The sequence below is a fragment of the Dromiciops gliroides genome, chromosome 2 (assembly GCF_019393635.1).
Source record: "Dromiciops gliroides isolate mDroGli1 chromosome 2, mDroGli1.pri, whole genome shotgun sequence".
Classification (NCBI taxonomy): domain Eukaryota; kingdom Metazoa; phylum Chordata; class Mammalia; order Microbiotheria; family Microbiotheriidae; genus Dromiciops; species Dromiciops gliroides.
The window spans coordinates 468,968,492-468,980,926 of NC_057862.1; the positions used below are offsets into that span (position 1 = coordinate 468,968,492).

General features: G+C 41.6%; 1 protein-coding gene across 1 annotated transcript; it reads left to right on the top strand.

Annotated features, from left to right (window-relative positions):
• The first annotated feature begins 1,811 nt into the window (after nt 1-1,811).
• On the top strand, nt 1,812-3,715 carry LOC122740527 (actin, cytoplasmic 1-like). Its single transcript, XM_043982832.1, has one exon. It carries the CDS (start codon nt 1,925-1,927, stop codon nt 3,050-3,052), a length of 1,128 nt encoding a protein of 375 aa, XP_043838767.1. The 5' UTR covers nt 1,812-1,924; the 3' UTR covers nt 3,053-3,715.
• Nucleotides 3,716-12,435: the final 8,720 nt, after the last annotated feature.

Here is a 12,435-nt window from a genome sequence, read left to right on the forward strand (position 1 = left end):
TGATAGGTATGGAACTCCCCAATATTTGAAGTCCCGATTCAATGGTTACTACATATCCAGTGTTCTTTATGGTTTGGAAGCTGCTTCAGGAGAGGTAAATAAAAAATTCAGGCCATGGACAAACATAATGGTACCTTTGTTCTTTGTTTGGCTGTGTGGCCCTTTTCAAGTGTCAAGGAGCTCATATTCTAATAAGGGAAGACAGCACACAGAAGGGACCTAGAATTGGAAAGGGTGTGTGTTGAAAGTACACAGAAGATGCCTGGGTTTCGAAATGCCCAGGAAGCAGTGGAGTGACCCAGTCAGTTCTGGGAGGAGAAGGAAGAGGAGGAGGGTCAGAGTTCAGGTTGTATGCTTGAGAAAGGGGGACTGGGAGGTATCTTAAAGGTCATCTTGTTAACTTCCTTCTCCCTCGTTTTTTTTGGGGTTTTTTGTGTTGTTTTTTTTTTTTGGTGGGGCAATGGGGGTTAAGTGACTTGCCCAGGGTCACACAGCTAGTAAGTGTCAAGTGTCTGAGGCCCGATTTGAACTCAGGTCCTCCTGAATCCAGGGCCAGTGCTCTATCCACTGTACCACCTAGCTGCCCCTCCCTCGTTTTTTTACAGATGAGGAAGCAAGCCCAGAGGGGTAAAGGTCATCCAGCAGAGCGAAGATTTCCAAATTTCATTCTCTTTCCACTGCACTGTTCTAGGTGTGGGTTCCAGTCTTGTTTCTGATACTTAGCGGCTGTACATCCCATGGGTAGATCTTTTGCCCTCTCTCACTTTCAGTTTCCTCATCTGTAAAATGGAGACGACAATACCTATCTCACAGGGTTGTTGCGAGGGGAGAAAAACCTTTGTAAGCCTTAAAGGACTATAAAAAGATGTGGTATGATTACCGAGCACAGCCATCCAATTGACCACAGATTGGCTGAAGATGAATACAAGTTCTACACCACACCCTAACTGGACCTCTGAAATGTAGGTTGTAAGAACTCTGGGGCTCAGGCTCCAGTCACTCTATGGGATCTTAGAACTCTGGAATTCACCCTGAGGAAAAGGAAGATGCAGAATCCTAAAGTCAGTCTGCAGAGGCAACAATTCCGTGTCAGAAATCTTTGTTCCCCTCTGGATTAATAAGAGTTTTTTGGGGAAAAAATCTTTTGGAACTTTGGTACACAGCTGCAAATCAGAGTAAGAGACAAGGAGAAAAGGCAGCTCAAGCACCTTCGATGAGGAAATCAGAATCAAATGAAGTGTATGTAATAATGGGGCTAGAGGGAGTCATGGATACATAGAGTATGTATGAACTAGCCTGCAAAATCTACTTAAGTCTCAGTCACTGGGTCTGTGCAGTTAGACCAATCGAATTCTGAGTGCGAGTAGGGTCTTCCGTCTCATCTTCACTCTTTTAGCTCGTTAGAGTTCATGCTCTCTCAGGCTCTTCACCTGGGGAACATAATATATTTAAAGGAATTTGAAGCTTCTGCTTTTCATTCACATACTTGCTAGAGACTCTTGGTTTTCTTAGCTTAATGAGGCTGCTCTTCAGGCTGGAATCAGAGAGAAGCCCTCAGTGGGTTCTTTCCTCTCTCAGTCACTGCTGAGAACAGGCCAGAGGAGACTTTTCTCTGGTGAGGGTGACTTCAGAGAATGTGCCCTGTGGGGACAGGAAGTAGAAGTGATGAGGTAACAACCATTTCAAGCACAGGGCTTGGAGCTGCTGTCCTTTTTATCCAAATAGGAGCTAATAGATCCTTGGGCCTTTCCTTTGCTGTGACAAGGCTCCATGCTGGGTTCTTAAGGATCTTGGGATCTATTAAAATGATATTGCTTGAGCTGTGAGCTCTTCCACCCGGCGTGCACTTGCCTCCCCCCTGCCTCCAGGTGCGGCACCACCTTCTTTCTCTTAAGGGTTTAAACTTGCCACTTCAAAGTTTGCCATGGATGATGATATTGCTGCTCTCGTTGTTGACAATGGCTCTGGAATGTGCAAAGCTGGCTTTGCAGGAGACGATGCCCCTCGGGCTGTCTTCCCATCCATTGTTGGGCGCCCCAGACATCAGGGTGTGATGGTGGGTATGGGCCAGAAAGACAGCTATGTGGGGGATGAGGCCCAGAGCAAGAGAGGTATTCTGACCCTGAAGTACCCCATCGAACATGGTATCGTCACCAACTGGGATGACATGGAGAAGATCTGGCATCATACTTTCTACAATGAGCTCCGTGTGGCCCCTGAAGAGCACCCTGTGCTGCTCACGGAAGCCCCCCTGAACCCCAAAGCCAACAGAGAAAAGATGACTCAGATTATGTTTGAGACCTTCAACACCCCAGCCATGTACGTTGCCATCCAGGCTGTGCTGTCCCTGTATGCCTCTGGTCGTACCACTGGTATTGTGATGGACTCCGGTGATGGTGTGACCCACACTGTGCCCATCTATGAAGGTTATGCCCTTCCCCATGCCATCCTCCGTCTGGATCTGGCTGGCCGTGATCTGACGGACTACCTCATGAAGATCCTGACCGAGAGAGGGTACAGTTTCACTACCACAGCTGAGAGGGAAATCGTGCGTGACATCAAGGAGAAGCTGTGCTACGTCGCCCTAGACTTTGAGCAGGAGATGGCCACTGCTGCTTCTAGCTCTTCTCTGGAAAGGAGCTATGAGCTCCCTGATGGTCAGGTTATCACAATTGGCAATGAGAGGTTCCGATGCCCAGAAGCTCTCTTCCAACCATCTTTCTTAGGTATGGAATCCTGTGGAATCCACGAAACTACCTTCAACTCAATCATGAAGTGTGATGTTGACATCCGTAAGGATCTCTATGCCAATACTGTATTGTCTGGTGGTACCACCATTTACCCAGGCATTGCTGACAGGATGCAGAAGGAAATTACAGCCCTAGCCCCCAGCACAATGAAAATCAAGATCATTGCCCCACCTGAGCGCAAATACTCTGTCTGGATTGGAGGCTCCATCCTGGCGTCTCTTTCCACCTTCCAGCAGATGTGGATCAGCAAGCAGGAGTATGATGAATCTGGGCCCTCCATTGTCCACCACAAATGCTTCTAAATGGACTGTTTGTGTTTTGTTTTTTTGTTTTTTTGTTTTTGTCAAAGGGTGTGACATGTTAATTGCCCGGAAAAAAAAGAGATGAGATTGGCATGGCTTTATTTGTTTTTATTTTTTATTTTTTTTGGCACTTGACTCAGGATTTAAAAACTGGAATGGTGAAGGTGATGAGCAGGTGATGATGTTGGAAGCAAACATCCCCAAAGTTCTACAGTGCGTCTTCAGGACTCTGATTGTACATTGTTGTGTTTTTTTTTTAATAGTCATTCCAAATAATTATTACATGTTAGTGAGTTACTTGCCTCTATGAAGGCTGTCCTGCTCAAATTAGAGCAAAGGAGCTACTTAAAAATCCAGAGGGGGAGGGGGGGAGGTACACAGTACTGCTTTATGTGTAAATTATGTAATCCTTTAAAAAAAAAAACAAAAACAACTTTTTGTATCTTCCGCCTTAATACTTGTTCCTTTCTTTTTTTGTCAGCCATAATGAGTGGCCCCCTAAATTCCCTCCCTGCCCCCAACATAGATGTGAATGAAGACTTCACAGTCTCACCGCAAGTTTTGAGATTGGTGCCAGTACTTGGGGGGAGGGGAGGAGAGCTTTACCTGTACACTGACTTAAGACCAGTTCAAATAAAAGTGCACACGTTAAAGAAAAAAAAATGATATTGCTTGCCTTCTGGATCATTCCTAGCTCCTCTCTCTCCTTTTGAGACATTAGGGCTCAATGGAGAAATGGAAGAAGGCTCAGAGGAAGATTTCCAACATTATTGTTGCCTATTAACTAACTACTGTCTGCCAATAGTTCAGATGAATCAAGAGACTAAAGCAGATTTATTCTTTTACATGCTAGACTTCCTCATCCTTTAAGGAGCACAGGGAACAATGCTGAGTAGTGAATATATGCAACAGAATATTAGACAAATCTTCCTGTTATCCACCCCCATCCACCCTCTGAGGCTACTTTAAAAGGAGGTAGAGAAAAGCTATAGGGAGATGGAGATGATCCCCATTCTGCTCTTAACAGACCTTACTCTAGTACTGGAAAAGACTTCTTCCTCACCTCCATTTCTTAGCATCTGTTGCTTCCTTCAAAGCTCAGCCCAAGGGGGCAGCTAGATGGCGTAGTGGATAAAGCACTGGCCTTGGATTCAGGAGGACCTGAGTTCAAATCCAGCCTCAGACACTTGACACTTAACTAGCTGTGTGACCCTGGGCAAGTCACTTAACCCTCATTGCCCTGCAAAACAAAACAAAACAAACAAAAAAAGCTCAGCCCAAGTGTTACCCTCTACACAAAGCTTACCTGATCTCCATGCCAAATGACCTTGTGTTTATTTTGTGTGTGTGTATGTATATATATACATATATATACACACCTATATATGTGTGTATATATATTATATATATATATATACACACACACACATGTTGATTTGATTACTCTCATAGAATGCAAATTTCTTGAGGACAAGGATGGTTTGTTTTTTCTTTCTATCCCAGATACCAAGTACAGTAGCCAGTATATATAGTAGGTGCATAATAAGTGCTTGTTGATTGATTAGTTAGAGCAAAAGGAGGTAACCAGAGATAATAAAACAGTGAAGCAAATGGGAATGGGTGGTTCTGGCATTGATAGATGGGTGTCCTAACCAGAAAAGTCTGAATATATTTTGTTTTTTGTTTTGTTTTGTTTTTTACTGGGCAATGAGGGTTAAGTGACTTGCCCAGGGTCACACAGCTAGTAAGTGTCAAGTGTCTGAGGCTGGATTTATACTCAGGTCCTCCTGAATCCAGGGCTGGTGCTTTATCCATTGTGCCACCTAGCTGCCCCCCTGAATATATTTTTTATTTAGCTCATCCTTTCCTTCATCCCTTGATTTGGGGGAACTGAATTAGACAGAGCTATCTAAAGGAACCTCACTGGCCTGGCATATTGAATAGTCTCGAATAAACTTGCTTTGTCCAGATTGCTCTACATTTCATTTCTAAGATCTCTAGCTCATAGATATAGAGATTTCTGAGCCCAGGGAGGTTAAGTTCAGTGTCACACACCTCTTACGTGCCCGTGGTGAAACCCAAAGCTAGTTTTTCCTGATTCCAGAGCCAATGTTCTTTCTACGGTACCAGATGTATTTGTGTGGTAATCTTTTTTTTTTTTTTTTGCTTATGTTTTATGTATTGGGTTAACTTTATATCAAAATAACTCTGACCTTTTGCAAAGTCAGCCTGCTAAGTTATTCATTCCATTTTACCATGAGGGGTTTAGCTTAAATTAGCTTATTCAGAATGATATCACAACGGGCCTCAATATTAAATGGAACTTTGTTTAAAAACAGCTATGGGGGGCAGCTAGATGGCGCAGTGGTTAAAGCGCTGGCCCTGGATTCAGGAGTACCTGAGTTCAAATCCAGCCTCAGACACTTGACACTTACTAGCTGTGTGACCCTGGGCAAGTCACTTAACCCCCACTGCCCCGCAAAAAACAAAAACAAAAACAAAAACAAAAACAAAAAAAAACCAGCTATGAATAGGTTGTGTGAGAGATAGGTGAGAAAAGTAATTGTAGGTCAAATAATGAAACATCTCTCTATATAACCCCTGTATTCAAAAGTCTTTAATGCCTCTAGGATTAAGAACTAACTCCTCAGCCTGGAATTGAAACCCCCCCACAATTTGATTCTCATCTATCCTTCCAATCCTATTTTGTACTTTTCCCATTCTCTGGTCACCATTCAGGCAAAGTGGCCTGCCAACTGTTTTCCAAATGAGACATTTTATCTCCCCTAACTCTGGCACTCTGTACAATGGTTTGCCATGTCTGGAATTCACTCCCTCCTCACCATCTAGCCTTTTTCAAAGCACTGTTCATTTGCCACTCCAACATAAGATCTTTCCTGTTTTTTCCTGTCCCTTGAAATTACTTTGAATATATTTCCTATTTACTTACATGTGTACATATTGTATATCTGTAATAGAATAAAAATTCCTTGAGGGCAGAGATAGTTTCATTTTTCTCTCTCCATCAACAAACACAATGCCTGGCACATAATAGTCATGTAATGTTTGTTGGGTGTGCTTGTTTTACTCAAATGCATTATCTATAATTTCTTAATTGTTCAACATTTTCATATTATTTTGGTTATTTCCTTCTCTGAATTTCTATAATACTGATAAGGCAGCCCTTATATGCCATACTCAAATGTATCTATGATTTCATCAATATGAAATTTTCCTTAAATAACACAGTAACTTATCTCTGTCCTTGTGAGCCTCTTGTCTGAGCCTGTTTGTATCTACCATGTGAATCTTCATTGCCTGCTATGTGATGCTCATTCTTAATTCTTCCAGGGAAATTGTAGTCCCCATTCTATACAGCAATACTGATGGTGTTTCTATTAAAAATATGGAACTTCGCTTTTATGAGAATCTTGATGTTGATTTGTTTTAATGATGTTTGAAAACATTTTACATTTTTTTCTGTTTATAGTTCTCCTATTTTCCTCCTTGAATGCTCTGGCTTTGTTTAGTTGGATACCTTGCCAAGTTTTCTTTAAACCTATTTAATGCTCCATTGCTTCTCTCTGCTTTATGTGAAAATACTGTTCATAATCTATTCTTCATCATCCTCAAGCATAACATTTTACAAGTGAATTTACAACTTGACTCGGTATTGTCTTTGGTAGCCATCTCCATTTGGCAAACAAGAGGGTGACATGTGGTAGAAAGGTAAGAGGGTGGCAGATATGTGCCATATAGCCTTACTTGACTTTTTGGGAAATTTTCAGAGCTTTCTGTTTCAACTAGAAGGTAAGCTCCTAAAAGGGCAGGAATCTCTTTATATTCTGTAGTGCTTTATACGCAGGGAATATTTGACACAATTTTATTGATGAAAAATTAACTGTTGCTTTGCTTTTGGTTGTCATCTCCATTTGACAAGTAAGTCAGATATTTATTGGCTAAGGCACTTTCTGGGTTCTTTTGCCCTTCCTCTTGTGACAATTAATTTACATTGGTTAAATTTCTGGAAAATGTTATTATAATTTTTGTCATTTTCATTTCTGTTGTCCATTTCCCATTTTTGTCAACCACATCTTTAAGGAGTTCTGGGTCAAGGTTATTTTGATTTTACACTATCTTGTTCTTTCTTCCTTTTTTCTTAAAAAAAACAAACAACAACACTAAGTCTCATCTTAGTTTTGATCATTAATGATATGATTATACACAGACTGCTGACTTGGGACTAACTTGCACATCAATAACAAGTCTTGTTGCCTTTGGGCATTCAATAAAACCCACTCCCCCAATTTCTTTCTTTGCCTCTCCAAGAAGAGCCATTCTTTCATTTAGATACAACTTCCTTCTGTCTTCTGGTTTTGTTTATAGTAGGAATATCAAGATGGTAGGATTCAGTTCTTCTAGCATTGTCCATTCACCAGACAGGGATTTTCCATCTAGAGAGCCAATAGTAAAATTAATTTTACTGACAGCCTAAAAGCTGAGATTCTTAGCATCCTCTGTCCCCCTTCCTGACACTCTGCTATTACACACATACACACACACATTATGTATAGGATGTATATGCATGCCTGGTATGTATATATACATGTATACATGCATACACACATGCATATGTGTGTATGTATATATGCCAGGTGGCTAGCCTTCTGGTGATGGGCCTCTCTGTGGTTTGCCAGGTTGGTCCTCAAAAAACAAATTTGGTCTATTGCTGGGACCACTTTAAAAGCTTTTTGAGCATGTTAGAACTTCCTGTAGCTTGTATCCTGTTGGCACAGCCTTCAAGAACCCAGGGCCACCTCTGTGACATGTGGAGACACTGAAAGAGGACTTTGAAGGGGATATTTGGGCCATAGAACATTGTTATTTGTCCTTAACATTGTTTTCAGAGTTTCCTGTCTCAACTAGATTGTAAGCCCCTAAAAGGGCAGGGATCTTTTTGTGTTCCTAGTGTTCTACACACAGGGGCTATATGGTACAATTTTATTGGTTGAAAATTAATTATTTCCTTGTTATTATAGATAGAAGCCTATATTTGTGACTAAAGAAGGACATTCTTTTATTTGGGAAAGTCATTTGCTTCAAATGAAATAAAAACTTTAGAAAGGCATCCATCACATGCGATCAATGGAGTAAGGGGACATGTACATAGGCAGACAAATTCCTCTTATCAATGGAGAGATAGCCAGAGCACCCTCCTATCTATGGGTGCACATTACCCATAATTACTCAACAATCATTTATTCACTGCTATTCGTGAGCCATTGTGTTCGATGCCTGATGAAGATAGGGACAGGCTTAATGATAACTAGGACATCTCTGCTGTCCTATTCTATTCTCATGCCATTTGGCTTTTATGGGAGCCTGTGTTTGCCAAGGAGCTCTGAGCAGCTGTGGCAGATGGAGGCTGCATTCTTTTAACCTGGTGCTATGGGGAATGAGAAGAGATGGGAATGCCCAGAGGTGGAAAGGATGGCATTGGGAAATGTAGTTAGAAAAACAGTGAGGTTTGTGTGCCTAAAAATATTTTTTGGTGTTACAGGTTTTGAAAACTTTCAGTAAATCTGTTTGTGAATATTCCCCCTGCTGTGGTTTTCAAAATCACTAACAACCAAGCACCAAAGTTCGGGTCAGACTAATCTACTTATGACCCCGTGCCTTATTCCTTGTTTCCTACACCAAGACTCCCTATAATTCATATCTTAAACTCATATTAAGAAAGAAATAAGCATTTATTAAGCACCAACTATGTGCCAAGTGGATTTTTTTTGGCTTTTTTTGTTTGTTTTTTTGAGCAGGACAATGAGGAATAAGTGACTTGTCCAGGGTCACATAGCTAGTTAGTGTCAAGTGTCTGAGGCCGGATTTGAATTCAGGTCCTCCTAACTCCAGGGCCAGTGCTCTATCCACTGCACCACCTAGCAGCCCCCTGTACTAAGTGTTTTACAAATACCTTATTTTATTCATATGACAACCCTCAGAGATAGGTACTATTATTATTTTTTTCTTTCTTTCTTTCTTTTTTTAGTGAGGCAATTGGAGTTAAGTGACTTGCCCAGGGTCACACAGCTAGTAAGTGTTAAGTGTCTGAGGCTGGACTTGAACTCAGGTACTCCTGACTCCAGGGCCAGTGCTCTATCCACTGCACCACCTAGCAGCCCCCTGTACTAAGTGTTTTACAAATACCTTATTTTATTCATATGACAACCCTCAGAGATAGGTACTATTATTATCCCCATTTTACAGACAAGGAAACTAAGTCAAACAGAGCTAAAGTGACCTCTCTAAGGCCACACAGCTAGTAAGTGTCTGAGACTGAATTTGAACTCAGATCTTCCTGACTCCAGATCCAGCACTCTGTTCACTAAGCCACCAAACTGTCTTCAGCTTATTTTTCTCTTCTGCAAAATTTTCCTAAAGACTCACCTCTTTTATGAGGCCATCTTAGAACTTTCACCATGGCTCCATTTGCCCAACCACTTCAGCACCCTCTCATCAGTAATGCAGATCCCTCTCTTTCAACTATAATTGATGATGTCTTTTAATGTTGCTGTTGTTTATGCTCCTTCCTTCTTCTTCCCCACCCCAATTTGAGTCTATTTTAGAAGCTTCTTAAACTAAGAAGTCATGTCTTCTCCTTCTCTCTTCTCACAGCACCTAGTATAGTTCTCTCTATACAATATGTTCTGAGAAGTTGGCATTGATAGATGGGTGTCTTTCCCTTGCCTTATGGTTCCGGGATCATCCAACAATTCACCCTCCTGCCAAGTCTTCTCTTGTCCTGCATATATCTCTTTTTTAAATTTTTATTTTTTTGGTGAGGCAGTTGGGGTTAAGTGACTTGCCCAGAGTCACAGAGCTAGTAAGTGTCAAGGGTCTGAGGTCGGATTTGAACTCAGGTCCTCCTGAATCCAAGGCTGGTGCTTTATCCACTGTGCCACCTAGCTGCCCCCTGCATATATCTCTTAAGAGAGTGGCTGCTTCATGAACCTTGTGAATTGTGTTGAATTTACTCCTTAAGAAAGTACATCAACCAAGGGGGGAAACACTTTATATCAAAAATGGACCAGTACTGAAGTTACAAATAGTTTTGGAGACAGGTTAGGAGTTAGCAGTGGACAGACTGTAGCAAGGGTGTGTAATGAAGAGAAATATGAAAGAGTAAGTTTCTTGTTCCATTTTTACTCAGGTCCTCCAGTTTGCACGGATTGGCCCAATCTCCTTAGACCTTTTAATCATGCCTTCCCAGCTCTTCTTAAACCTCGGGGTAAGAATGGGAAGATGAACTGTGTTCTCTGAAGCAGACTACCTCCAAGGAAATTCTACAAATCCCCTTGGCTAATATAAATTCAGTTGGGAGTAGTAGAAAAGAGGAGCAATGTTTGGAAGAGGCGGCCAGACCTGGCCACTACAGCTAACCTTCCCATTATGTGAACTAATAAAGCAGTGCAGTGATAGGTAAGGGATGGGATTGGAGCAGAAACAAATATTGGGGGTTACAGACCCTAAGATCAAGTCATTTGCAGTTCCATATACAGTATACACGAATAGGTTCTCGGATGGTAGAAACAGTACAAGATGTAATCCGGGACAAATACTAAGGGCAGCATGAAGAACCTGGGCCTCTGGCGCAGGGACAGGCCATGGAGTTTCTACTCTATTCAGCTTTCTTTCCTATCTAGCCTTTCCCTCACTACCACTTCCTTGTGTTACGTTAGAGGCAGCTAGGTCCAGTGGATAGAGCATGGAATCTAGAGTCAGGAAGACGAGTTCAAATCCTGCCTTAGACATTTACTGGTTGTGCGACCCTGGCCAGTCATTTAACCTCTGTCTATGTCAGTTTCTTTGACTATAAAATAGGAATAATAATAGCACTTGCCTCCCAATGTTTTTTTTGAAGCTCACATGAGATATTTGTAAGGCCCTTAGCACAATGTCTGGCACATAGTAGGATTTAATAAGTGTTTGTCCGTCCTCCTTTGCACTAGTTTCTCATTTTCAGTCTAAATGAAAGACCTCCAAGGGTCAAAGAATTTCTTATTCCAATTCCTCCTACAATGGTTGCATCACAGTCCTTTCCTTTTATAATCTTCCCACTCTTCCATGCTCTTTTATCTTCTACATACTCCTGCTGTAGTTTGACTCCTTCCCTACTCCCCCAGCTGCCTTTAACTCTTTTTTTTTCACATTCTCTTTGCCTGTTCTTTAGCCATTAGTGCTTAGCTCTTAATTGATTGACCACATGGTAAGGAGATGGGGATCTGGGCTCACTGAAGTGGCTATAACAGGGATTCTGGTGAAGGAAAAGGTAGCACGCAAAGATGACAGGAAAATCAAGTTCCTAAAAAAATGCCCCAGAGAGGAGAGGTAGAGGTTGGTCCTTCTTCAGGGTAGTTACATCCAATGATAAAGTCATCCCTGCCCACTTGATTCTGCCTCCTCTTCCTAGACACTGTAGGCTGCAACCTGTTCCCTTATCTAGGCAAGCTACTAGAACTATGGAAGACCAAAGGATCTGGGGCTTGAGGAGGCTACCTGGAATTGCTACCATATCTCAGCCTAAGGAATGAGAGAAATCATAATTAATAACCAATAATTTGGGGGAGACCCAGAGTTCTTTTCTAAAGTCCTGTTTTTGAAAGTTCAGTCTCTTGATTATTGATAATGAGATTAGACTAGGACCCCACCCTACTGGCGCAGTCATTGTGTTCTGATTAGGCTTGGACAGGGCATATATGTGGCTCAAAGCTGGGGGTGGTCTAGGTATAGAGATAGTTGCTCTGTCCAAAGGTGACATGATGTCACTTTTAGTCCCTCATTTTAATATAGCCCACCTCCTATTGTGTTAACCAGTCAGAGTCAATTGCCACTCTTCTTCCAAAAGAACATATAAGCTCTGAGCCCATCACCATGATTGTCTTTGGTCTAAGAGAGATATCCAAATGACCATCCTTTTATTAGTAACATTCTGGCCTTATTAATAAAATGATTAAATTACTCAGAGACTATGTCTCTCAAACCTATTTTTATCATCACAGGATCCACATTCAAAATTTCACCTCTTTGACCTTAGGTTTACTTAATCACTCTGGGCCCCAGTTTTTTCATTTATAAAATAGATTGAACTAGATGACCCCTAAGAGCCTTTCCAGTTGTATGATCCTATAATGTAGAGACAAGGTCAGTCAAAAGAATGAAAGAAAACTGAGGAAGAAAGCTGGGGTTTAGCGAACCCTGGAGCTTTTCTAATTATTCTCTAGGTCTTCTCAGACTCCTCACTCTAACACTAATCATGAAGAATGGATAGTTGGTCCAGAAGAAATTGATGACCTGGTTGTGCTTTGAGTTGTGAAGAAGACTTCATG

What these genes read in the sequence shown, in the direction of transcription:
- LOC122740527 (XM_043982832.1), top strand. Translation starts at nt 1,925, where the DNA reads ATGGATGATGATATTGCTGCTCTCGTTGTTGACAATGGCTCTGGAATG.